General features: G+C 38.0%; 1 protein-coding gene and 1 pseudogene across 3 annotated transcripts in view; both read right to left on the reverse strand.

Annotated features, from left to right (window-relative positions):
- The window catches only part of Eif2b3 (eukaryotic translation initiation factor 2B subunit gamma), a 106,748-nt gene that overhangs the window by 19,128 nt on the left and 63,497 nt on the right, over window positions 1-24,123 (reverse strand). For all 3 annotated transcript variants that reach the window (XM_027937308.2, XM_027937306.2, XM_071617780.1), the window contains exons 6-8: window positions 16,626-16,715; window positions 2,433-2,560; window positions 1,076-1,266 (exon numbers count right to left, since the gene is read on the reverse strand). In XM_027937308.2, coding sequence (XP_027793109.1) covers window positions 1,076-1,266; window positions 2,433-2,560; window positions 16,626-16,715 — 409 coding nt within the window. The remainder of the gene's footprint in view (window positions 1-1,075; window positions 1,267-2,432; window positions 2,561-16,625; window positions 16,716-24,123) is intronic.
- LOC114094060 (large ribosomal subunit protein eL30 pseudogene) lies at window positions 2,613-16,025 on the reverse strand (annotated as a pseudogene).

Consider the following 24,123-nt stretch of genomic DNA (forward strand, 5'->3'; position numbering starts at 1 on the left):
GAGGTGAGTCAAGCCTCTGAGATGCCGACAATGTACTTCTTGGGAAAAGAGTTCTGATGGGGGCAAGGAACACCATGAGTCCTGATTGTAGTTATCCTAGGTCCTGTTACCAGGGCCATGCATGTGCTCAGCCTCTTTGGGACAAGACTCCTTACTAGTACTGTTTACAGGCAATTCTCTCTAACATTCTTTCCTTGAGGCTTTGCTATCTGGCAGCTTTAAACTCTGTCCTTTACTTTCTTAAGGAAGCCTCCTCTGTTTGTCTATGTAATGATTACACAGTATTTATCTGCTTATTTATCAAGTAAATACTATACATATTCCCATGCAACATAATAGGCAGAAGCTGTTGAACCCAAAGGCCAGAAGTTAGCCTTCTTGGAAATATTAGCCTTGGAGCTACAAAGGCCTTCCCTCTGTGGACCAGGCCCTCCAGCTCCCCTTTTACTGTATTTAGGCACACCAATCTTCTTCCCTGACATGTCAAGTCTTGTTCAGCCTTGGGAATGAAAGGAATTTTGAACAAGTTACTATATATATAATGAAGAAATAAGACAAAAGGTTCAGTTTCTAGGGCAGGAGTTCCATGATTCCTTTAATTTATTTATATCTATATATTTATTTATTTTATAGTGTTGGGGATTGAACCCAGGGCCTAACACATGCTAGCAAGTTTTCTATCACTGAGCCAAACCCCCCAAACCTAGCTATTTTTCTGAGACAGGGTCTCACTAAATTGCCTAGGCTGACCTAGAACTTGTAATCCTGCCTCAGTATCTGGAGTAGCTGGGATTATTGGCATATGCCACCACACCCAGCTTCCATGATTCTTCTTCTGTTTTTGGGGTACTGGTGATTGGACCCAGGGACGCGTAACCACCGAATCACATAACCAGCTCTTTTTTGTATTTTACTTAGAGACACAGTCTCACTGAGTTGCTTAGCACCTTGTTTTTTTTTTTTTTTGCTGAGGATGGCTTTGAACTCATGGTCCTGATGCCTCAGACTCTGGAGATGACAGGCATGTGCCACCACACTTGGCCCCATGATTTTTCTTTTAAACCCATCTTCTCACCTGTCTGTTTGCTTCCATGTAGAGTCCCAGTGTGCTTACTCGAGAGCAGAGCCCCTCTTTCATGATGTGGACATAGCAGCGCACCTGTGATCTGGCCAAGTCGTCCCACCGATCTTTTCGACAAGCATTCCAGCAGGCATCATAGGGAGCCAAGGTCAGTGTATTGGCTTCTTTTATAAAACTGTAAATATCTTCAGAATGCCCAATCCAAGCAAATAAAAGAGAGAGAGATGACCAAGGGGATATAGAATCAGTCAAATTTTGAAAGAGGGTACAGTTAACATGAACCCTTTGGAAATCCCATTACAATCAGAAATACTAAATCAAATTTAAGGAGGCAATGTATTTCTCTGAGTGTTTGAAATATTGTTTGATATAAAAAGGCTTAATAGGATAAGCCCAGTGTGATGGTACATGCCTATAATCGTAGCAGCTTGGGAGGCTGAGGCAGAAGGATCACAAGTTCAAAGCCAGCCTCAGCAACTTGGAGAGGCCCTAAGTAACTCAGCAAGACCCTGTCTCTACATAAAATATATATTAAAAAATGACTGGGGTTGTGGTTAAGTGCCCCTAGGTTCACAAAAGAAGGGAAAAAAAAGCTTAATAGAGGTCCCATAAACAAGTTTGAACAATAATCAAATACTCTAGGGAAAATAAAATAGATGATTCTTGTAAATCAAGAAGGAACACAAGCAAGTACTCAAGTACTCAGGCTTTAGTGATCTGCTACGTTGGCTTTGTGCTGCTAGTCTCTATTACTATATCAGCTGTGCTAAGAAAGAAGGAGCATATAACTTGGAGCCAGAGTAACTAGGTTCCAGTTTTTCAACTCTCACAATAACCCTTTGAGATCCTTTATTTTATGGTAAGAAAACCAAGAAGGCTAAGGAACCTGCTTCAGGTCACAGAGTCAGTTAAGAGTCAGAGGCAGATTTCAAACCTAGGTCTGTTTGATGCCAAGTACTATGATCTTAATCATTATGCTATACTGTTCATTCATTTGATAAATATTTTTTGGTCCCTAGTTGGACTGTAACTGTACACTTCTTCACCTTCCTTCACTAGACAAAAGAGGCTGAGTATAATCAGGACTAGGTTTATGCAGACCCTGAAGAACCAGACAACTGAGATATGGCAAAGAGAGTTTAAAGACATAATGGTCTAGTGAAGAACCATATAGATCTATGAACCACACAATGGGTCTGGAAGCTTGACCTGCCTGTCCCTAAAGAACACTGTGACAGAACTTGCTAAGCAAACTTACCCAGAGCTCAGAGAGTGGGGTCAGCTAGTCTATCTTGCCCTGTAGACTAAGAACTCTTACCTCTTCTCTTATTACCCCAACCCAAGCACTGACCTAAGGACTTCAGCTCCTTTTTCTTTAGATCCTCCTCTTTTTCTTCTTGCCCTTGTTGTGAGGAAGCTGAGGAAAACTGTTTTCTTACTAAATATGGAATCAGTTCACTCCGGATAGAAGTGATTGACCTAGGAAGAAAGAGTGACCAAATATGAGAAAACAGACTGGATTCTATTGGGATCAAAAACTCTGTGTATCTGGGGAAAAGCCAAATCTTAACATACTACCTTGGGACTGAAAGAGATCAAACATGGAATGGATTTGGCAGTTCTGGAGGAGCAGAGGCTCTGAGTTCTCTTTATCTGCCTCGTGGGGTGGGAAAGTAATATACTGAATCTAAGAAAACCTTGTCAAGGTAGAAAAATCTTTCATGTAGTCCACATACATGGTATGTGGAGCATGTATTTGAATGTACATGTATGTATAGGCACAAGTATTTAAACATGGTGCTCTGCCTCCTCATTGGCAACAACCCATGAGAAGGCAGAATATTCTGGTCTTTTGAGGAAAGTTATTTTAAAAATATGAAAACAATTTTTCTTCCTTTCCAATCTCTATATCTTTAATTTCTATTGATTTATTTCATAATTTTAGCATATCAGCTAAGACCTCTAATACATACTGACTAGCAACACCGAGAGCAGTTTTTTTTTTTTTTTTTTTTTTGAGATGAGGTCTTGATGTGTTGCCCAGACTGGTGCTGAAACTCCTTGGCTTAAGCAATCCTGCTGCTTCGGTTCCCTGAATAGCTGGAATTACAGGTATGCACCACTGCACTCAGCTCTTTATTCCTGATTTTAAATGGAATTTTTCCATTATTATTTAGAATGATGATTGTTTTAGATTTATTATAGATATCTTTTATCAGGTTAAGGAAGTTCTCTTTAATTCCTAACTTTCATCTATAAATGATACTGAACTTTTTTTTTCTTTTTTAAATCAAGTGACTTTTAAAAAAATAACTTTTTATATATATTTTTATGTGGTGCTGAGGATCGAACCCAGTGCCTCCCACATGCTAGGAAAGCTGAACTACAACCTAGCCCCCTTTCTTTCTTTCATTCCTAACTTATTAAGAGCTTTTATCTATAAATGATACTGAATTTTCTTCCTTCCTTCCTTTCTTTCTTGGTACTAGGGATTGAGTAACACCCCCAGTCCTTTTTATTTTTCCTTTTTGAGACAGGGTTCACTAAGTTGCTGAGGCTCACCTCAAACTTGAGATCCTCCTGCCTCAGTCTCCCGAGTCACTGGGATGAGAGGTGTGAGCCACTGAGCCTGGCACTAAGTTTTATTAAAAAAAAAATTATTTTTTGGTGGGTGCAGTGACACATGCCTATAATCCCAGTAACTCGGGAGGTTAAGGCAGGAGGATCGTAAATTCAAGGCCAGGTTGCCAGCTTGGGCAAGAGAACAAAACCCTGTCTCAGCAACAACAAAAAAGGGCTGGAATGGAACTCTGTGGTAGAGGAGAACTCCCGGGTTTAATCCCCAGTACTGGGGGAAAAAAAGAATTTCTTACATCCCTGGGGTTTATCGTATTTACCCCCTTTAATCTGTTATGGTTGTGAATTATATATCTTAAAATTTTATAATGTTAACAGCTGTGTTAAACATAACTATGTATAGGAATATTCTCTCATTGAGTAGAATTATGGGTGATTTTTTTCTTCTTTATGCAAATTATCAAAATTTTAAGGCCTGGGTTGTGGCTCAGTGGTGGAGTGCTCACCTAGCGTGTGTGAGGCACTGGGTTCAATTCTCAGCACCACATAAAAATAAACAAAATAAAGAAGGTATTGTTTAAAAAAATTTTAAAACTTTAGGCTATTCTTTTTTGTTTTTAAAATAAGCACTGACACATTTTATTAAAGAAAAATTGTGCAGGGCTGGGGATGTGGCTCAAGTGGTAGCACGCTTGCCTGGCATGTGTGCGGCCAGGGTTCGATCCTCAGCACCATATACAAAGATGTTGTGTCCGCTGAAAACTAAAAAATAAATATTAAAATTCTCTCCCTTCCTCCCTCCCTCCCTCTCTCTCTCTCTCTCTTAAAAAAAAAAAAAAAGAAAAGAAAAATTGTGCAGACTGTTCTGGCATACTTCTAACAATATCAGGATCACCTGGATCAATGACAGTGTGCATGCTCTGTACTATTTTCTGCATACTGTACCCAATTCAATATTATCACTGTAGCGATGGACATCAGTTTTGGCTAACATGGCATAGTACTCTATTCAGATTTCTTCAAAGCTGGGCATGTGAATGTACATGTGTATGTATATATAGGCACATGTATTTAAACAGTTATTTGCAAGGATGACCAACGCTGCTTTGTCCTGTGTGGTCATTTTCAGAATTTGCTTATACCCCAATACGTACTTTCCACTTTTTATAACAAGCTGGAGCCCAGAGTCAATCAACTCCAGAGACTTTTTCCTCTTATTTGAGGCCACCAGCTTATTGCCTTAGGTAAGAAATGGCCCCCAACCAAGAGCAGCTGCCATGATGGCCGGGGATTAAGAAAAGAACCTTAGGCCATTCTTAAGTTTCTTGACATTTTTTTTTTTCTTTTTTGGTCAGGGTGTGGGATACTGGGGATTGAACTCAGGGGCACTTAACTACTGAGTCACATCTCCAGACTTATTTTGTATTTTATTTAGAGACAGGGTATCACTGAGTTGCTTAGCACCTTGCCATTGCTGAGGCTGGCTTTGAACTCTCTTTCCTCCTGCCTCAGCCTCCCAAGTCGCTGGGGTTATAGGCATGCGCCACCAGGCCTGGCTAGTTTCTTGCCTTTTGTTTTTTTCTTAGCTTCTATGGTCCTACTCTGCTGGTTTGATCTAGACACTCTGCAAATTTAAGATCCATTCTAAAGACTAAGTAGTTCCCAAGCAGACTTTATACTTATTTATTTATTTATTTTTAGTTAAAGGTGGACACATCTTTATTTTATTTTTATGTGGTGCTGAGGATCAAATTCAGTGCCTCATGCATGCTAGGCAAGTGCTGTACCTCTGAGCCACAACCCAAGCCCAAGACTTTACATTCTTACCTACTAAAAAGAATGGGTTCCCTTACATTAGAACAGTTGTGCCTATTTAAATACTAAAGGTTATCAAATAATTTCCACAATGAAGTTAACTTCCATTTTCTTTCATGTAATCATATCATTTACAGAAGGTAAGATCACAGACCAATATGTAGAAGAACTCCCAGAAAGTAAATAAACAAAAATAAAAAATCCCCCCAAATTCTACTCTTTATTTATTTATTTTAAATATTTATTTTTTAGTTGGACATAATACCTTTATTTTTATTTATTTATTTTTATGTGGTGCTGTGGATTGAACTCAGGGCTTCGCACATGCTAGGCAAGTGCTCTACAGCTGAGCCACAGCCCCCACCCCTCTACTATTTTTAAATCACCCCAATATAAGCAGTAATCAATCTTGGTCAAGAACTTTGGAGATCTCCCAGGAAGCACGCTGCTTCCTGGTGGGTATCAAGACAGGATATTGGGTAGAAGTGATCAGGAATCTATAACAGGGGAAGAAGAGACCTGATCCTTAATACAGTGAATATGCTTTTGATTTATACTTAGCAAAGGAAATGAAAGCAGCTGGATGAGAGACTAGCACATGTTTTTCAGTTTGCTCTTTCCATTGCACCTTGTTAGAACTTTAAATCATTGGTTAATTTATTTAGCATTTACCAAGCATCTACTATATTCCAGTCGCTATGCTTGGTTTTGATAATATGCTGTTTCTGACTTTAAGGAATTAATAATCCAGTGGGCAGTGGCCTGATATGTGTTTAAGGAGAAAGGTGGAGAGAGATGAAGTTGATCAGGTGGGCAATGGAGCCAGATTTTGGAAGTGTTCTGTGGTGGTCTAGAAAATCTAGACTGAGAAGTCAGTGGTAGATTTTAAACAGGAAAGCGACATGATCAGTAATTTTTCTTTCTTTCTTTCTTTTTTAAATTTATTTTTTAGTTTTAGGTGGATACAATATCTTTATTTTATTTTTATGTGGTGCTAAGGATCAAACCCAGTGCCTCACATGTGCTAGGCGAGCATTCTACCACTTAAGTCACAACCCCAGCCCCCCCTCCTTTTTAATATTTATTTTATAGTTGTAGTTGGACACAATATATTTATTTATTTATTTTAATTTGGTGCTGAGGATCGAAACCAGGGCATCGTATATGCTAGGTGAGTGCTCCACTGCTGAGCCACAATCCCAGTCCCCAGTTTTATTTCCTAGTAAGGTAATTCTGGTAGCAGTGTGTGAGGAAGCCAGGAATAAGGAGACTAAAGATAGAGGAACCAATTATAATATTCTAGGAGATGAGACAAGAAGGCCTGAGAGAAAGTATAGGTAGCCATATAAACCAGACTGCTACTGCACAGTTCCCCCCCATCCCAGCCCCCATTCAAAGAAGCTGATCATGTAGACACAGGACCACACAGATGGAGAGCAGGTAAGAGGGTAAGACAAAAGCAAAGGCTGAGAAGAGTAAGGATAATTTGAGTCCTGGAGCTACACAGTTCATGGTTTTTGTTATTTTTAAAGGATCAAGTCAAACATCTTTGAAAAATGCTGTGTAAGCTGGAAGTTATTGTATTGAATTTCAATGTAATTTTTCTCCTGATCCTCTGATGGAGATTAAAAATTTCCATATGAATACAAAGAATGAAACAACTCTTACTCTTAGTTTTTTTTCTCCCCTTTTAATGCTCCAAACCAGTGTGGGTAGCAAATGTTCCTTGGCCCCCTCCACTGGAAAACAAGTCAGTTCCTTTTGAAGAAGTGACAAAGCATGGACAGCTGGAGGATTTCAGGGCCATGATATTTACATGATGAACCAAACAGAACTCTCACTGCAAGAGGCAAGCAAACAAGCCTTGGCAAACAGCCCTATCAGCTCAAGGAGGTCAGTGATTTGAAGAGGGGATATGAAACTGTTTTGCCAGGACTCACCCACTTTTGCTGGAGCTCAGCTTTAGGCCAATTCCCATAATGCAGTTGGCTTAACAGCATAGGGGAGGACACAAGTACTCTTCCTGCTTCCTAGTTAGAGTGGAGGCAGCTCAAAGCTATGCCAAGAAATTATACAAGGCTAGTGTGAACCACTGTGAACATTTTGACCTTGGCCTAAAGGCTGCTAGAAGGATACAGGGCCCTGGTCAATCTTCTTTTCTCCCATTCCATTCCATTTTTTTTTTTTTTTTAAAGGTGCTTGGGGTAGAACACAGGGCCGTACACTTGCTAGGCAATCTTCCTTCTTTCTTTTTATGGTACTGGGGTTTAACCTAGGGGTGCTCTACCATTGAACTACATCTCTCTTTTTGTTTTTATTTTGAGAAAGGTTTAAGTTAGAGTCTGACCTTGAATCGTTTTTTTGTTATTTTTAAAGGATCAAGTCAATCCTCCTGCCTCATCCTCCTCAAGTCACTGGGATTATATCTGACTTCCTTCTCTCTCTCTCTCTCTCTTTTTTTTTTTAAATTATTTTTGAGTTGTAGGTGGACACAATATCTTTATTTCATTTTTATGTGGTGCTGAGGATCGAACCCAGTGCCTCACGTGTGCTAGGCGAGCGCACTACCACTGAGCCACAACCCCAGCCCCCTCTTTTTTTTTTAAATAAAGACTTTTTTTTTTTAATAAAGACTTTTTTTTTTTTAAAAGATAGACACCGGGGATAGGCTGGGGATGTGGCTGAAGCGGTAGTGCGCTCGCTTGGCATTCGCAGGGCGCTGGGTTCAATCCTCAACACCACATAAAATAAATAAATAAAGAAAGAAAGAAAGAAAGAAAGATAAATTAAAAAAAAGACACAACATCTTTATTTATTTTATTTATTTTTATGTAGTGCTGAGGATCGAACCCAGTGCCTCACATGTGCAAGGCAAGTGCTCTACCACTGAGCTAACCCCAGCTCCTCCCTTCTTTCTTATAGTTTTCTCAGAAAGTACCTTCCTTGTTTCATGAAATTGCTATATAAAGATCTTGGAGAAAAGGTATTCCTTTTAATCCTATTTATAAAAATAGAAAACAAATAACCAACAACAGAATAATAATGCCCTTATGTAATAGAATATCATATAGGCAAAACTGAGATTATAAAGAATTTTTGATGACACAGGAAAATGCTCATGAAATAATAATAATAATGAAGTAGAAAATTTTAATGTGAATTCAATTGTGTATTTGTGTGCGTGTGTGTGTGTGTGTGTATATATATATATATATATATATAAAATAATGGAAATACATTTAAGTGTTCACAATAGTTACCTTATAGTAGTGATACTTTCCTTTTATATTCTTTTGATTTTTTCAATTTTTACAGTTATAGGCCATTACTTAATATTCTTCCCTTACTTTCTATGGCATCATTCTTTTGATCTGCTCCTATTCTGATAACTCTTCCTTTGTTTCCCCAATATATCTGGACTGTTTCTGGATTTTTCTTTCCTTTTGGGGGGCAGCCTACCTCTAAGCTATACCCCCAGCTCTTTTCAAACATTTATTTATTTATTTGAGTACTGGGGATTGAACCTAGGGGCAATCAATCACTGAGCCACATCCTCAGCCCCCCCCTTTTTTTGTATTTTATTTAGAGATAGAGTCTCACTATGCTTTGTTCTTGGGCTTAAAAAACAACAACAAACAAACAAACAAACAAAAACAACCAAACTCACTTGTTTTTTATACAGGTGAGTTCAATACAGTCTTTGCTTAATTTTGTTTGTTATTGACATAAAGGGCCCACCATGCAATCTCTAGAACACTGAAGGACAGAAAAAGCAAAGCCACATCAATGCTTGAACTGAACAATGAAGACCCATCTGGGCAAGGTGATAAACTCCTTGGGAAACTGAGACAGGAGAATTGTAAGCTCAAGCCCAGCTTTAGTGATTTAGCAGATCCTATCTCAAAATAAAATATAAAAAGGGCTGGAGATATAGCTCAGTGGTAGAGCATCCCACCAAAAAATAAAACAAACCAAAAAACTCCACAAAAAAACCAAAAAAACCTGGGCTGTGGCTGTGGCTCTGTGGCAGAGCACTTGCCTAGCACATGTGAGGCACTGGGTTCAATCCTCAGCACCACATAAAAATAAATAAAATAAATAAAGGCAATCTGCCCATCTACAACTACAAAAAATAAAAAACAACAACAAAAAAAACAAAGCCCCCTCACAAAACAACCCCCCCGCCCCCACATAGCAAACAAAACCATCCTTGCCCAAACCAAACCACAAAAGCAAAAACAATAACCAAGGCAACAATTACCTATCTCTAATGGTACTATGTGGTCCTTCATCTTTGCTGCTCACTTTTATTGTGCTTTCTCTATTCCATAACTTCAGCTTGCACGCAGCTTTAATTATCATCATGATTCTGACCTTGCTGTATGACTGCTTACCCTGAACTCCTGGCTTCACTTTGTGGGGCCCATCCTTTCTTCTCTGCATCCTTATGTAGCTCAGGCTAGGAAATTATGAGAGTTTTCTTATCTTTTCAGGTATGTTATATGTGCATGCATGCATATCTCTGTAATACGGATATCTAATATCTGTGATAGACATTGCTAGCAATCAGTTCATCAATGGTGACTGATTTTGTTGAGGCTCTGGCTGTATGATGATGAGCAAATTACTTTTGGGGTGGGAATACTGGGAGTTAGCATACTCACCATGCAAAGTAAGCAGTTTACCACTAAGTTACACCCCAGCAAAAGCAAACGACTTTTAAGCCTCATCTTCTTCCTCTATAATATAAAGATAATACCTAAGGAGAGAATTTATTTATTTATTTATTTATTTTTTTTGTGGTGTTAGGGATTGAATTCAGGGCCTTGTGCATGCTAGGCAAGCACTGTGTTTAGCAGCCCCAGCCCTATTTTGTATTTTATTTAGAGACAGGATCTCACTGAGTTGCTTAGCCTCATTTTTTTTTTTTTTTTTCCCTGAGGCTGGCTTTGAACTTGCGATCTTCTTGTCTCAGTCTCCTGAGCCCCTTGGGATTACAGGTGAGTGCCACCTCACCCGGCTAAAGAACTATTTTAAGGACTGAATGAGCACTCAGTCTAGTAGTACCTGGTACATTGTTGGTGCTATTCAAAGTAATTTTCTTCTCTCTTTTTCCTCTCCCTGCTCTGAAGACCAATTCTAAGACTGTAAGTATTTCACAGTAGGATCAGATTCTAACACTAAAAGAGATTGATTGTAATATTATATTATTCTGGACAAGAAGGAAGTACTCAATTCTTCCTTTTAAGACTAATCTTAAGAGTACAAGACCTAAATAACATGATTAATGAGGAAGATCTCATATTTTTCTCAATTCTATAGATTAAAGAATATACTTTCTTTACAACTGCCTATAAAATATTAACAAAACAACCATGTACTAGACTGAAAAGATAATTTCAATAAATTTAGATAACTTGAGATACTATAGCAAATATCTGATAATATGATAAAATTGGAAATAAATAATAACAACAAAATTTAAGAAATAAATTCATTCTTTCCCAGAAAGAACTTATTATCTTAATACTTGAATCAAAGAGGAAATGTAAACTGAAATTGCATAATATCTAAAAATAATGCTTTGTATCAGAATTTATAAGACGTATCTAAAGTATTCAGAATGAGATTTATATTTAATATTTTATCAGTAAAAATAAAATTCACTATAGGAAAGTAGAGTACAGTTGGGAGGATAATTGATAAAACAAAGATTAATCTTCTTTAGGTCTTTTAAATGCACTAGCAAGTTAGGGAAAAGGAGAGAAATACCCCCCCACCCCCAGGAATTCTTTGCTAAACAGAAATCAGGACTAATCCTGGTATAAAATGCCTGTCTCCTGTGGCATTAGCTTAGGAAGCTAGCATACTGCTTGATTCCTTTCACTGAAACAGTGTCAGTCTAGGACCCTGACTCAGGTCTCTATTTTGGCGCAACACCTCCTAAGGCAAGCAAAAAACTGGGCCAATATTTGGGTTTCTAGATCTCCTAAGAGTCCCGCTTCCTTAAGCTTACTCCAGCTGACATTGAAAATGAGTGAGGAACCTTTAGCTCACTACTGAGCATCAAGAGGCATCACCATCACAATATTCAATGTAAGCTCTGCTCTGGCTATGGATATACATTTTGAATTACAATGTTCAAGAGAGTTTTTTGGTACATTCATCTTCATATATCATTCAGAATTGGATTAAAAACTTCAAAGGGTTAGGAGTGTAGCTCAGAGGTAGAGTGTGCCTAGAATGTACAAGACTCTTGGTTAGATCCCCAGCACCACAAAAAACAAAAACTTGGTGTTTTTTTTTTTTGGATACTAGGGTGGATTCCAGGGGCACTTTACCATTAAGCTATATCCCCTGTCCTTTAGAGAAAGAACCGGGCTAAACTGCTGAGGGTCTTGCTAAGTTGCTGAGGCGGCTAGTCTCAAACTTGCAATCCCCCTTCCCCAGTCTTCTGAGTCACTTGGGTTCCAAGTATGTGCTACCACGCCCAAACAACAAAAAAATTAAAATGTGTAGAGTTCAGTCACTAAGCTTCTGGTCTAAGATAGTACAGATTTTCTAATCCACACAGGTCTTCCTATAGCTTTTCTGCTTAGTCAAATGCAGATAGCCATGTTTCTTTTTTCACAGGTGTACTAAATTATATCTGTTGTTTGCACTGCATCTCTTTCCTTCCACTCACCAAGCTTTTGGTGTTTTTAGATACAGGCAGTGCATCAAAACTGGCCTCATCTTGCCTGCTGTAGCTTATTTTTAGCTCATTAGTCTTGCTAAGTTGCTGAGGCTGGTCTCAAACTTGCAATCCTTCTGCCTCAGTCTCCTGAGTTGCTTGGATTCCAAGTGTGTGCTACCACGCCCAGTCAAACAAACAAACAAACAAACAAACAAAATTAAAATGTGTAGAGTTCAGTCACTAAACTTTTGGTCTAAGATGGTACAGATTTTCTTATCCACACAGGTCTTCCTATAGTTTTTCTGCTTAGTCAAATGCAGATAGCCATGTCTCTTTTTTCATAATTTGATAATACTTTCATAATACTGAATGCCTTGCCAATCCAGGTAGGTATCCATTCCATTCTCAAAGAATTTGGATGGGGCTGGGCATGATCGCACATACCTCTAGTCCCACTAACTTGGGAGTTTGAGGCAGGAGGATTGCAAGTTCAAGACCAGCCTCAACAGCTTAGGAGGCTTTGAGCAACTTAGCAAGACCCTGTCTCAAAATAAAAAGGTTGGGGATGTAGCTCAATGATAAAGTGCCTCTGTGCTCAACCCCCAGTAACCCCTAAACAACAACAACAACAACAAAAACAAACCAGAATTAGGATGGGAGATGTTAACATGTAACAAGTAACAAAAGAGAAACATTATTTAACAGAAAATTTGAAGTCTTTTATACAAAGAACATGGAGTAGAATATTTTAACTTTCATAGGTTAAATATAGCAAAGGATTGTTGAAGCACAACTTTCTTGAAGTTGTATTGCCTAGGTTTACTCTCTCTTTTCCATTACTAAAGGAATCATCACTTTCTGACAAGATTATCATATAATGACTCCTACTTACCTTGAAGCAATCTCTTTCCCATGCACCATGGTCTGTTTCCCTGCCAGGTTGTATCATTGCTCATTTCATATAAGACTATTGCGTTGACCTTTTAATTCTTATTTATTTTTTTGAGACAGGCTGTCCTCAAACTCTCAGTCTCAAGCAATCCTTTTGCCTCAGCCTCCTGAGAAGCTGTACTACAGGCGTGTGCCACTGCACTTGGCCAAGACAGTCTGTTTAAAAGTTTGTAACTCCGTGCTCAGCCTTCAAGGCTTTCTACACATTGCTACCTACCACCAAGCTATTTAAATCTCATCTTCCACAATTTCTCAAAGACCTCCATTATTCTAGCCAGGAATAAAGAATCTCTCTCAAGTACCACCCACTATACCTTTATAGTTTTTCTAATACGTTGAAATTTACCAATTTTAAATATATGTCCTTTGATTCTAAAAACCCTGAGAGATAAAGATAGATAGGGAGAAGAAAGGGATAAATGTCTCTAACAGATCTTAAGAGAAAAGAGATAAGTGTCTCCAACAGATCTTGAGATGGGGAGGTAGTTAGAGTTAAGGCTCTGTATCAATCTTTATTATACCAGGCTTGGAGAAAGTCCCATTCAACAGAGATTTTGGACAGGAATCACAGTTATAACATCAACTTCAGGTCTATCCTTAGGGCACACATAACTGCACTATATTTGCCAGGTGTGGGAATAGTACTGGTAGTAGCTAAATGAGCTAAAAATAAGCTACAGCAGGCAAGATGAGGCCAGTTTTGGTGCAAAACTGCCTGCATCTCTGAACACCAAAAGCCACAATCCTATTTGACAATACTAAGAAAGTATTGTATTGTTAGTATTTTTTTTAGAAGTGATAATGATATTGAGGTGTTTTATAAGAATTCTTATATTTTAAAGATATATACTGAAATATTTAAAGATTAAATTATGAGCTGTAGCATATAAAAACAAGATCAGCCATGTGCTGATAATTGTTGAAACTGTGGGATGGATGAATGAAAGTTCATTATATTACTTTCTCTATGTATTTGTGTAAAATTTTCCATAGTAAATAATTTTAAAAAGATCATAGTCTCTATAATTTCTGCATCCCCTTTCAGCACATAAAGGTCAGGGCCTATTTCATTTTCATTTGGGAGTTTAAAAAAATCCTTCAATAGCCAACAGTCAGTTTCACATTTTTACTACAAACTGATAACTAGGAAACAGATTTTGGATCACTCTTTAAATCTTGGAAGCAAGTATCCCTGCTGTTTGAAAAGCAAAGTCTTCAAAATCCACCACAGAGTTTAGGATGTAAGTTCTATGAGGGCATGGCCATGTTTGCTTATTTACCATTGATCTCATGATTCATCTAGCACAATGCCTCCCTCTTAAGAAGTGCTTAACAAGTACATATTGATGGACTGAAAAAGAACAAGTCATAGGGGAACAGGGCATCAGTGTCCTGGGAATGTGAAACAAAAAGAACAATCTTACTATTAGCTCCATCCTATAAGAGCTCAGCCGGTGTTGGGGTGAAGGCCAGGATGCTGCAAGAAAGCTCATGCAGGGCACAGAGGAACATTTCTCCTTTCCTTAATATTCCTGTATGTATCCAAGTCCATTGGCTCAGGGAAGAGCTAGTGTTTATATCCAGGTTCTTAAGGTTCCCTGCCCAAGCTGCTCTGAGGGAACTTCCTATGTAGGGCTTGCTTTCTGGTCTACCAGTGCTACTGGAGGCAGAAACTTACCCAGCAGTCATGAAGGGAAACTAGTTACTCTTCTTCTTTTTTTTAATATTTATTTTTTTAGTTCTAGGTAGACACATATCTTTATTTTACATTTATGTGATGCTGAGGATCAAACCCAGTGCCTCATGCATGCTATGTGAGCACTCTACCACTGAGCCATAATCCTAGCCCCTAGTTGCTCTTCTTAATATGCAGTTATTAAATATTTTCCTATCTATTTCTCTGAGGACTCTAGCTGCATTTATTTTTTTAATCAAAAATCTTTCAAGCAGGTGTTATGGCACATGCCTATAATCTGAGTGACTTGGGAAGCTGAGGCAAGATTGCAAGTTTGAGATCAACCTCAGCAATTTAGTGATACCCAGTCTCAAAATAAAAAATAAAAAGGGGCTAGGGATATGGCTTAGTGTTTGAGTGCCCCTGAAGGTTTAATCCCTAGTATAAAGAAACAAACAAAAAACAACTTTGAGATCAGCCAGGTGCAATGGCACACACCTGTAATCCTAGCTACTCAGGAGGCTGAGGCAGAAGGATTGCAAGTTCAGGCTACTTAGTGAGACCCTATCTCAAAAAATAAAAAGACCTGGGTATATAGGAATAAAGGAAGGAAGGGAGGGAGAGAAAGTGGTAGAGCATCCCTGGGTTCAACCTCCAGATCCACCAATCCTTGAAATCCAACTTCAAAAGAAGGTTTTCTGCAGGGCATGGTGGCACATACCTATAATCCCAGCTACTTGGGAAGCTGACAGAAAGATTGCAGATTAGAGGCCAGCCTGGGTAATTCAGCGAGACACTCTCTCAAAATTAAAAAAAAAAAAAGGTGGAATGGGGCTGATGATGTAGTTAAGTGGTAGAGCACACCTGAGTTGAATCAAAAGGAATTTTTTCTCTTTGGAAACCCAAGTACTGTGATGTACCAGATATAGTCTGTGGGAAGTATTTAAGGCCCATAAATGTATTTTCAAAGCAAAATAGAAAAAAAAAAATACCAAAATTTGTTCGTCTACATTCATGACAGTTCACCCAAAGGAATTTATTCTCTAAAATTGGTGTGAAAATTGCTGTTTTTTTTTTTTTTCCTTCTTCTTCTTTCAGAGTATGTCTCTAGCTCTTTGCTAAGAGGGCCTATCTAGAGGATAATTGCCTAGGGGAAGGAAATGTTCTTGGAGACAAACAGCATAAGAACTGGGAAGCTTACGCTGGTAGAAAAAGGGAAGAACAGCCTGAGACTGTACAAAAAGAGCCATCGTGGGTAATTCTAAGTTTTTGTTTTCTGGTTTTGCTTTTGTTTTGCTGTGCTGGGGATTGAACCCAGAGGTGCTCTACCACTGAGGTACATCCTCAGCACAAAATATTTTACATTTTGAGATAGGGTCTCACTGAGTTGTCTAGGCTGGCTTCGAACTTGGGACACTCCTGTCTCAGTCTCCTGAGTAGCTGGGATTATAGGTATGTGCCACTGTGCCTCGTAGGGTAAATTCTGAAAAATTATTTTGCTGTTTTTTTTCTAACATGGGGCTTCAAAATATAAGCAGGAGACCCTTGGTATGGGCAAAAATAAATAATATACCAAAAACACTATTTCATTTCCAAAACAAAGGTGAGACTCAACTATGTAATTTATATAAACCGATGTCTAACTTTAAGAAGGTTTAAGTTGAGGTGGGGATAGTTTAGTGATGTAGCCCTTGCCTAGCATGTACAAAGCCCTGGGTGTGATCCCAAATACAAGGAAGGAGGGAAGGTAGGAATAAAGGAAGGAAGGGAGGGAGAGAAAGAAAAGAAAGGAAGAAAAGAAAACAAGAAGTGGGGGAAGAAGAAAGAAAGATTATCTCCCTCCTTTTTACCTGTTTTCCATTAAGAAATCCACAACATATTTTTTCAAGCAGTATAGATGGGCATCCACAAGGCCGGTATGGAAGTGTATTCTAGGGTACCTGAAAAAAGAATAGGAAAGAAGATGCTTATAATCAGGTAACAGGGATTCCATTCTATCATCACATAGTAGGCATCTGGAAGTGTTTAAGGCTTAGAGCCATGCTGTCTACCCCCCACGCTGGGGAGACCAGGATGGTGGACACCACCTTTGATCCTACCATTTAAAATCATAATAGTTCTCTATAGAAACACTCCCTCATACTCTTGGAGGCTTTTAGGCTTCAAAAGCAATTTGGCAAGTCTTCAAATCACTGACGATCCACTTTCTATTATGTCACATACTCCTACTCACAATTCTTTTAACTAACATTTTCCTGCCTCTACACTAATTATCCCACTTTCTGAAGGCTACACTTTAGCTATATTTTCTTTTTCCTCCAAGATCAGGCATGTATTATTCTATATTCATAGATGAAGCAGAATTCTATGAAAACTCCTAACTCCTTACTCTCACTCATCCAGCAGAACTCATCCAAGATACATTTCCTCCAGGAAACCTTCACTTAGAATCCTAGTTAGTGCTCCCTCAGTACTCAGTGCCTACCTCTACCAGGTAACTTACCATACAATAATGGAATAGCATATTTACTTCTCTCTCTCACTAGACTGAAATACAGCAGAGATTCATCTTCATAGCCTTAGCATTCAGCATGATTCCTGACAGAATGTCTAATTAAACAATTGTTGAATAAATAAAGAATTGAAAACATTGGATCAAATCAAGGCATCTGGCTAGTTGCTATTTTAGTTTGCCATCTCTGATTTCAGCTTTTAAAAAATGCCAGGTTTGCAATCTCCCAGGTTATCTTAGTATTTAATGAAAACAAATAGCTGGGGAGAAGTGGGAAAAAGTGGAGTGAAAAAAATGGAGAGTCCAGTTATAGCTGTCTGGTTGTCATCTTTCTTCTGTGTTCCTGTCCTCTGACTGGCTTATAGTTTTAAGGAAAATTATTCTCAAAAGATCTAGAAACCCTGAAGTACTTACATAAATTAAGGTGTACCACCAAGGGCTTTTACTCCTTTGGGAAAAGGGGCAAAAATATTTCCAAAAGGGAAACAGAGGAGCCAGAGACTTTGGAATCCCACACACAACACAACACAACTCACAAGCCAATCAATGTACACAATGAGGGTGAAGGAAAGAAAGAAAATCCAACTTTCTGAAAACCCCATTTGCTAAAATTGATTTTAGCAAATGTGAGGGTAGTTGCACTCTTTTGTTCATCTCCTATTTTACAAATTCTTTTAATCATATATTATTATTTAATTCTCACAAATAACTTCTGATATAGATATATTACTCTCATTTTTATTGTTGAGGTCAACTTGAACAGCCAGGGTAAGAATAACTTTAAAAAGTTTGAACAATCACAGTCTTAACTGTTATCAATTATAAATGGCACTAATATTCATATAGCACTTCAACGTTTTTTTGGTACCAGGGATTGAACCTAGGAAGGCTTAACCACTGAGCCACATCCCCAGCTTTTTTTTTTTTTTTTTAATTTTCAGACAGGGTCTCACTAAGTTGCTAAGGGCCTTGCTGAGTTGCTATGAGGCTGGTTTTGAACACTTGATCCTCCTGCTTCAGCTTCCTGAATCACTGGGACTACAGGCATGTGTCACTTGCACCTGGCTTAACTGGCATTCTTAAAGAAATAAAAGATTTAACTGGATATAAATTTGGGATATGGTGAAGGAATGGAGATGGGTAATTTGGCGATTTTTCTTTTTTCTTTCATGTTAAATATGTAGTGATTTGGGACTGGGATACTAATGACATTTAAATTGCTAAAAAAAAAAAAGGAAGTTTCTTTATTTCATTTATTGTCTTTGAATAATATTAGAAATAAAGATTTATTTTTATTTTTCTTATTTATTTTTGTGGTGCTGGGGATTGAACTCAGAGTCTCATGTAAGCTACATCCCCAGCACCCCCCCACCAAAAATAAAAAAAACCTTACAAGATACACCAGTAAAATCTGGGTAACTGGATTACTCTCAGGATGATGTTTTGGGTATGTATATAATAAGGAATGAAACCAACAAATGGAAATAAGACAGTTAGAAGTAGTTATAATTTTTTATAAAACAAAAACAAAACAATTTTCCAACCATAGGAAAAGTCCCTTGCAATAAAAAACAGTTTATGAAAAATCTGTGGGAATCCTTTCAATGATAAAATGAAAACAAAAGCACAAAGAAATGGTATAAAAAGTTTAAACTTCAAAGTCAGTAAGATCATTGAAAAGCCCCCACAGACAATTTCTCCTCTTCCTTTAACAAAAATAAAATAAAATAAAAATATATGTACAAATAAAAATTTTAAATATTTTAAAAAATATCTATAAGAAAATAAAAAGGAGTTGCTGAAGAAAAGATCTTAGAAAAGCAGAGCAGGACAATGAGCAAAGATACTAGTCTAGGATGCCCAGGACAATTTAAGCCATTAGGAACATAAGGAATACCTCTGTTATTATTACTTATTTATTTTTGGTACTGGGGATTGAACCTAGGGCACTTAACCACTGAGCCACATCTTCATCACTTTTTATTTTTTGAGATAGGTCTTGCTAAGTTGCTTAGTGCTTCACTAAAATGCTAAGGCTGGCCTCTAACCTGCAATCCTCCTGCCTCAGCTTCCTGAGCCACTTGGATTATAGGCGTGTATCACTGCATCCAGTGCCTGAGTTATTTTTATAGACATGTTTTTAAAAGAATAAGTTGCAGATTTTAGAATTTGTATTTGTAAAGTTTAAATTTTTGAGGGAAATAAAATAAGTTTTATAGAACAAAACCAATAGGTCAAATAATTAAAATAACAATTAAAAATTCATTTCTAACCTGGCACAGTGGCACACACCTGTCATCCCAGCTACTCAGGAGGCTGAGGCAGGAGGACCACAAGTCTGAAGTCAGCTGGGGCAACTTAGTGAGACCCTGTCTCCAAATAAAATTTTAAAAAAAGGGCTGGGATATAGAGCACCTTGGGTTCAATCCTCAGTACCATACATACACACATAAATATTTTTTAATTAATTAATTAATTTTAATTAGGTATATATGACAGTAGAATGCATTCTTATTCATTGTACAATTTCTCACTTCTCTTGTTGTGCATGATGTAGCGTCACACCATGTGTGTAGGCATATATGTACCTAGGGTAATTACGTCCATCTCATTCCACCATTTTTCCTGCCCCCATACCCCTCTGCACCTCTCTCTCCACTTTGCTCAATCAAACTTCCTCCATCCCACCCTCCCCACCATTATGGATCAGCATCCACTTATCAGATAAAATATTTGGCCTTTGGTTTTTTGAGATTGGCTTACTTCACTTAGCATGATTATTCTCCAACTCCATCCATTTAACTGCAAATGCCACAATTTTATTCTCTTTTAATGCTGAGTAATATTCCACTGTGTATATGTACCACAGTTTCTTTATCCATTCATCTATTGAAGGGCATTTAAGTAGGTTCCACAGTTTAGCTATTGTGAATTGAGTGCTATGAACATCGATGTGGCTGTGTCACTATAGTATGCTGATTTTAAGTCCTTTGGGTACAGACCAAGGAGTGGGATAGCTAGGTCAAATGGTGGTTCCATTCCAAGTTTTCCAAAGAATCTCCATACTGCCTTCCAGATTGGTTACACCAACTTGCAGTCCCACCAGCAATGTATGATTGTGCCTCTTCCCCCATATCCTCACCAACACTTATCACAAATATTTTTTTTAATATTATTTTAGTTTTGATAGGCCTTTATTTTATTTATTTATATGTGGTGCTGAGAATTGAACCCAGTGCCTCATACATGCCAGGCAAGTGCACTACCAGTGAGCCCCAGTCCCACAAATATTTTTATTAAATATTTATTTTTTAGTTGTAGTTGATCACAACATCTTTGTTTTATTTATTTATGTTTATGTGGTGCTGAGGATCGAACCAAGGGCCTTGCACATGTGAGGTGAGCGCTCTACTGCTGGGCCACAACCCCAGCCCCCTCCCCAAATATTTTTTAACAGTGATATTACTTTAGAATAATACCACTGTTTGTGAAATAAATATTGGGAAGCATCAAACAATAAGCATTTACAATTTCACACAAAGATCAATGGCATTTACCTATTTAATTTTGTAGTATTAAGGATCAAACCTAGAACCTTGTGGAGCATGCCTGTAATCCTAGAGACTTGGGAGGCTGAAGTAGGAGGATTGCAAGTTGGAGGCCAGTTTCAGCAATCTGGTGAGGCCCTAAGCAACTTAGTGAGACCCTTCTCAAAATAACAATTAAAAAGGGCAGGATGTGGCTCAGTGGTAAAGTACCCCTGGGTTTAAGCCTCAGTACCAAAAAAAACAAAAAACAAACAAACAAACAAACAAACAAAAAAACCCCAAAACTTCATGAAAGTTCTTAGCCTATTACATAATGGAATATCTATACCTGCCCTCAGTGCCACACAGAGTCCTGGCTTTGGCAGTCTCATAACCAGCTGTACATGAGCACCCATGTCTGCATACAGCATTTCCAGTGTATAGTGAAGATTTCATTCTGAGCTCAGCTGGGGCCATATTTCTCAGTTGATGTGGTACTTTCCTTTCCTTTCCTGTAAGGCAATCAGCTCCACAATCTCTTTTCCCTCCATGTGTTTCAATGTCTATTGTGAATTTCACCTTATCCAAAATTCTCCTGAGACTCTGTAATCCACCTCCTTTGACTGTGAAAGGTCCATGAAGCTCTAATGCTCTTGCAGTGTGACAATGGGTGAAGTGAAGTAGGTATGTACAGGGCACTGGCTCCACTAGCCCCCCTTTTCTCTATAGAGGCAACTGTCTTATTTCCCACTTCCTTTACTCTTCCCATTTTGTCCTCTAGGTCTTTTGTCTACTCTTTTATTCTGCCTCCTTATATCCTGGGCATTTTTTTTTTCTTTCAGGATCAGCTTGTATCTACTTCCTCCAGGAATCCTTCATTCTCCACTTATTTTTAATTTTTTTTTTGTAGTTGTAGATGGATAGCATGCCTTTGTTTTGTTTATTTTATTTTGTTTGAACTCGATTACTGTGCCACATCCCCAGCCCTATTTTGTATTTAATTTTGTTTATTTCTGTATGCAGTGCTAAGAGTCGAAAATAGCGCCTCACACATGTTAGGCAAGAACTATGTCACTGAGCTAGCTCTCCCCCTATTTTACTGCTGTTTTGGTTTTTTTTTGTTTTTTTTTGGTGCTAGGGATTGAACCCAGGGCCTTGTGCATGTGAGGAAGCCCTCTACCAACTGAGCTATATCTCCAGCCCTCCTCCTCCTATTTTAAATCATACTAAAACAATGGCTCCTGGAATAGATTGGGATCTTATCATTATTTGTTCTTTTCAAATGTACATAGTACTGTCTATTGAAGAAGATAAAATTCGGGGCTGAGGTTGTAGCTTAGTGGTAGAGTGCTTGCCTAGCACACGTCAGGCACTGGGTTTGATCCTCAGCACCACATTAAAAAATAAACGAATAAAATAAAGGTATTGTGTCCACCTACAACTAAAAACATTAAAACAAAAAAGAAGATAAAACTCCTTCCGAACAATGATTTTTGAAATTCAACATACTTAGGAATCTAACACTGAAAACACATTCTATAACATTTACTGATGACCCAAACTGCAACAGGCATTCAACTAGAATAAAGAGACAACAAGATAGACCTGGTCTCTTCCACAGTGCACTTTATAGTTTTTATAGCAATTTTTCTCATTATTCCTTAAAAAACAGAATTTCCTGCTCTTTTCTTTCTTCTTGCCTCCCTCTTTCCTTTTGTAGTAAACTATATTTAACATAAAATTTATCATTTTCAAGTATACAGTTCTGTGGCATAAGTACACTTACATTGTGCAACCATCACAAATACCCATCTACAGAACTTATTCATCTTCTCCAACTGAAACTCTACCCTCATTAAACTCCAGTTTCCCCATTTACTCCTGCCCCCATTCAACAATCTCTTCTCTATAAATTTGAATACTTTAGGTACCTCTTAAAAGAGAAATCATACAATATTTGTCCTTTTCTGTCTGGCTTATTTCACTTAGCAAAGTGTCTTTATGGTTCATTTTGTAGCAGTTATCAAAACTTCCTCTTTAAGACTGCATTATATTTTGTTATATGTATATAGTATATACCACATTTTGTTTATAATGCATTTGTTGATAAAAAAGTTGCTTTCACCTTTTGGTTACTGTGAAGAACACTAAAGACATGGCTATAGAAATTGTGAATTGAGTCTCTGCTGCTTTATCACGTACACTTAATTTTTTTTTTTTTTTTGGTACTGGGGATTGAACCAGGGGCACTTTACCATGGAAGCTATATCCCCAGCCCTTTTTATTTTTTATTTGCTCAGGCTGGCCTTGAACTTCTGCCTCGGGCTCCCAAGTTGTTGGGATTATAGGCATGTGCCATCCAACTGGTTTAGAATAATTTTTAGTAAGGAAAATTTCAAACATACACAAAATGAGAGATAAATTTTTATGTACTCATCAACCAGATTCAACAATTAACATTGTATCAACCTTTTAAATTTTTTACTATAGTTTAATTATGGTTGAATTGTATCTGTCCCTAAAAGATGTTGGGGTCCTATATCCCTCAGTATCTGTGAGTGTGAAATATTATTTGGATATACGGTCTTTGCAGATGATCAAGCTAAGATAAAGTCATTAAAGGGGCACAATTCAATGTAACTGGTGTCCTTATAAAAAAGGGAATTTGGACACAAATACAGACACACAGAGGGAAGACAATATTAAGATTCAGGGAGAATGCCATTTATAAGCCAAAGATACCTAAAGTTTCTAGAAGCTAGGAGAGAGGCATGGAACAGTCTCCCTGTCAAGAAGTAACCAGCCCTGCTGATATTTTGGACTTCTTGCCTTAAGAACCATAGACAATACATTTCTGTTGCTCTAAACTACTCAGTTTGTGGTACTTTGCTGTAGCAATACTGGCAAACTAATATAGTTTGTTTATTTTTGCACTACTGGAGATAGAACCCAGGGCCTCATGCATGGTAGGCAAGTATTTTACCACTGAGCTATATCCCACCCCCTAATACAGTATTTTAAAGCAAACTCCAGATATAACTTTTTTTTTTTGCGGGGGGGGGGGAACAGGAATTGAACTCAGGGGCACTTAACCACTGAGTCACACGCTCAGCTCTATTTTGTATTTTATATAGAGACGGTCTCACCAAGTTACTTATCCCCTTGCTATTGCTAGGGTTGGTTTTGAACTTGTGATCCTCCTGTCTCAGCCTCCCAAGCCACTGGGATTATAGGCTTGCAACACTGCACTCAGCCAGATTTAACGTTTTATCTATAAATACTTCAGTATGAGGAATATACATTTCTAAC

The sequence above is a fragment of the Marmota flaviventris genome, chromosome 10 (assembly GCF_047511675.1).
Source record: "Marmota flaviventris isolate mMarFla1 chromosome 10, mMarFla1.hap1, whole genome shotgun sequence".
Taxonomy (NCBI): Eukaryota; Metazoa; Chordata; class Mammalia; order Rodentia; family Sciuridae; genus Marmota; species Marmota flaviventris.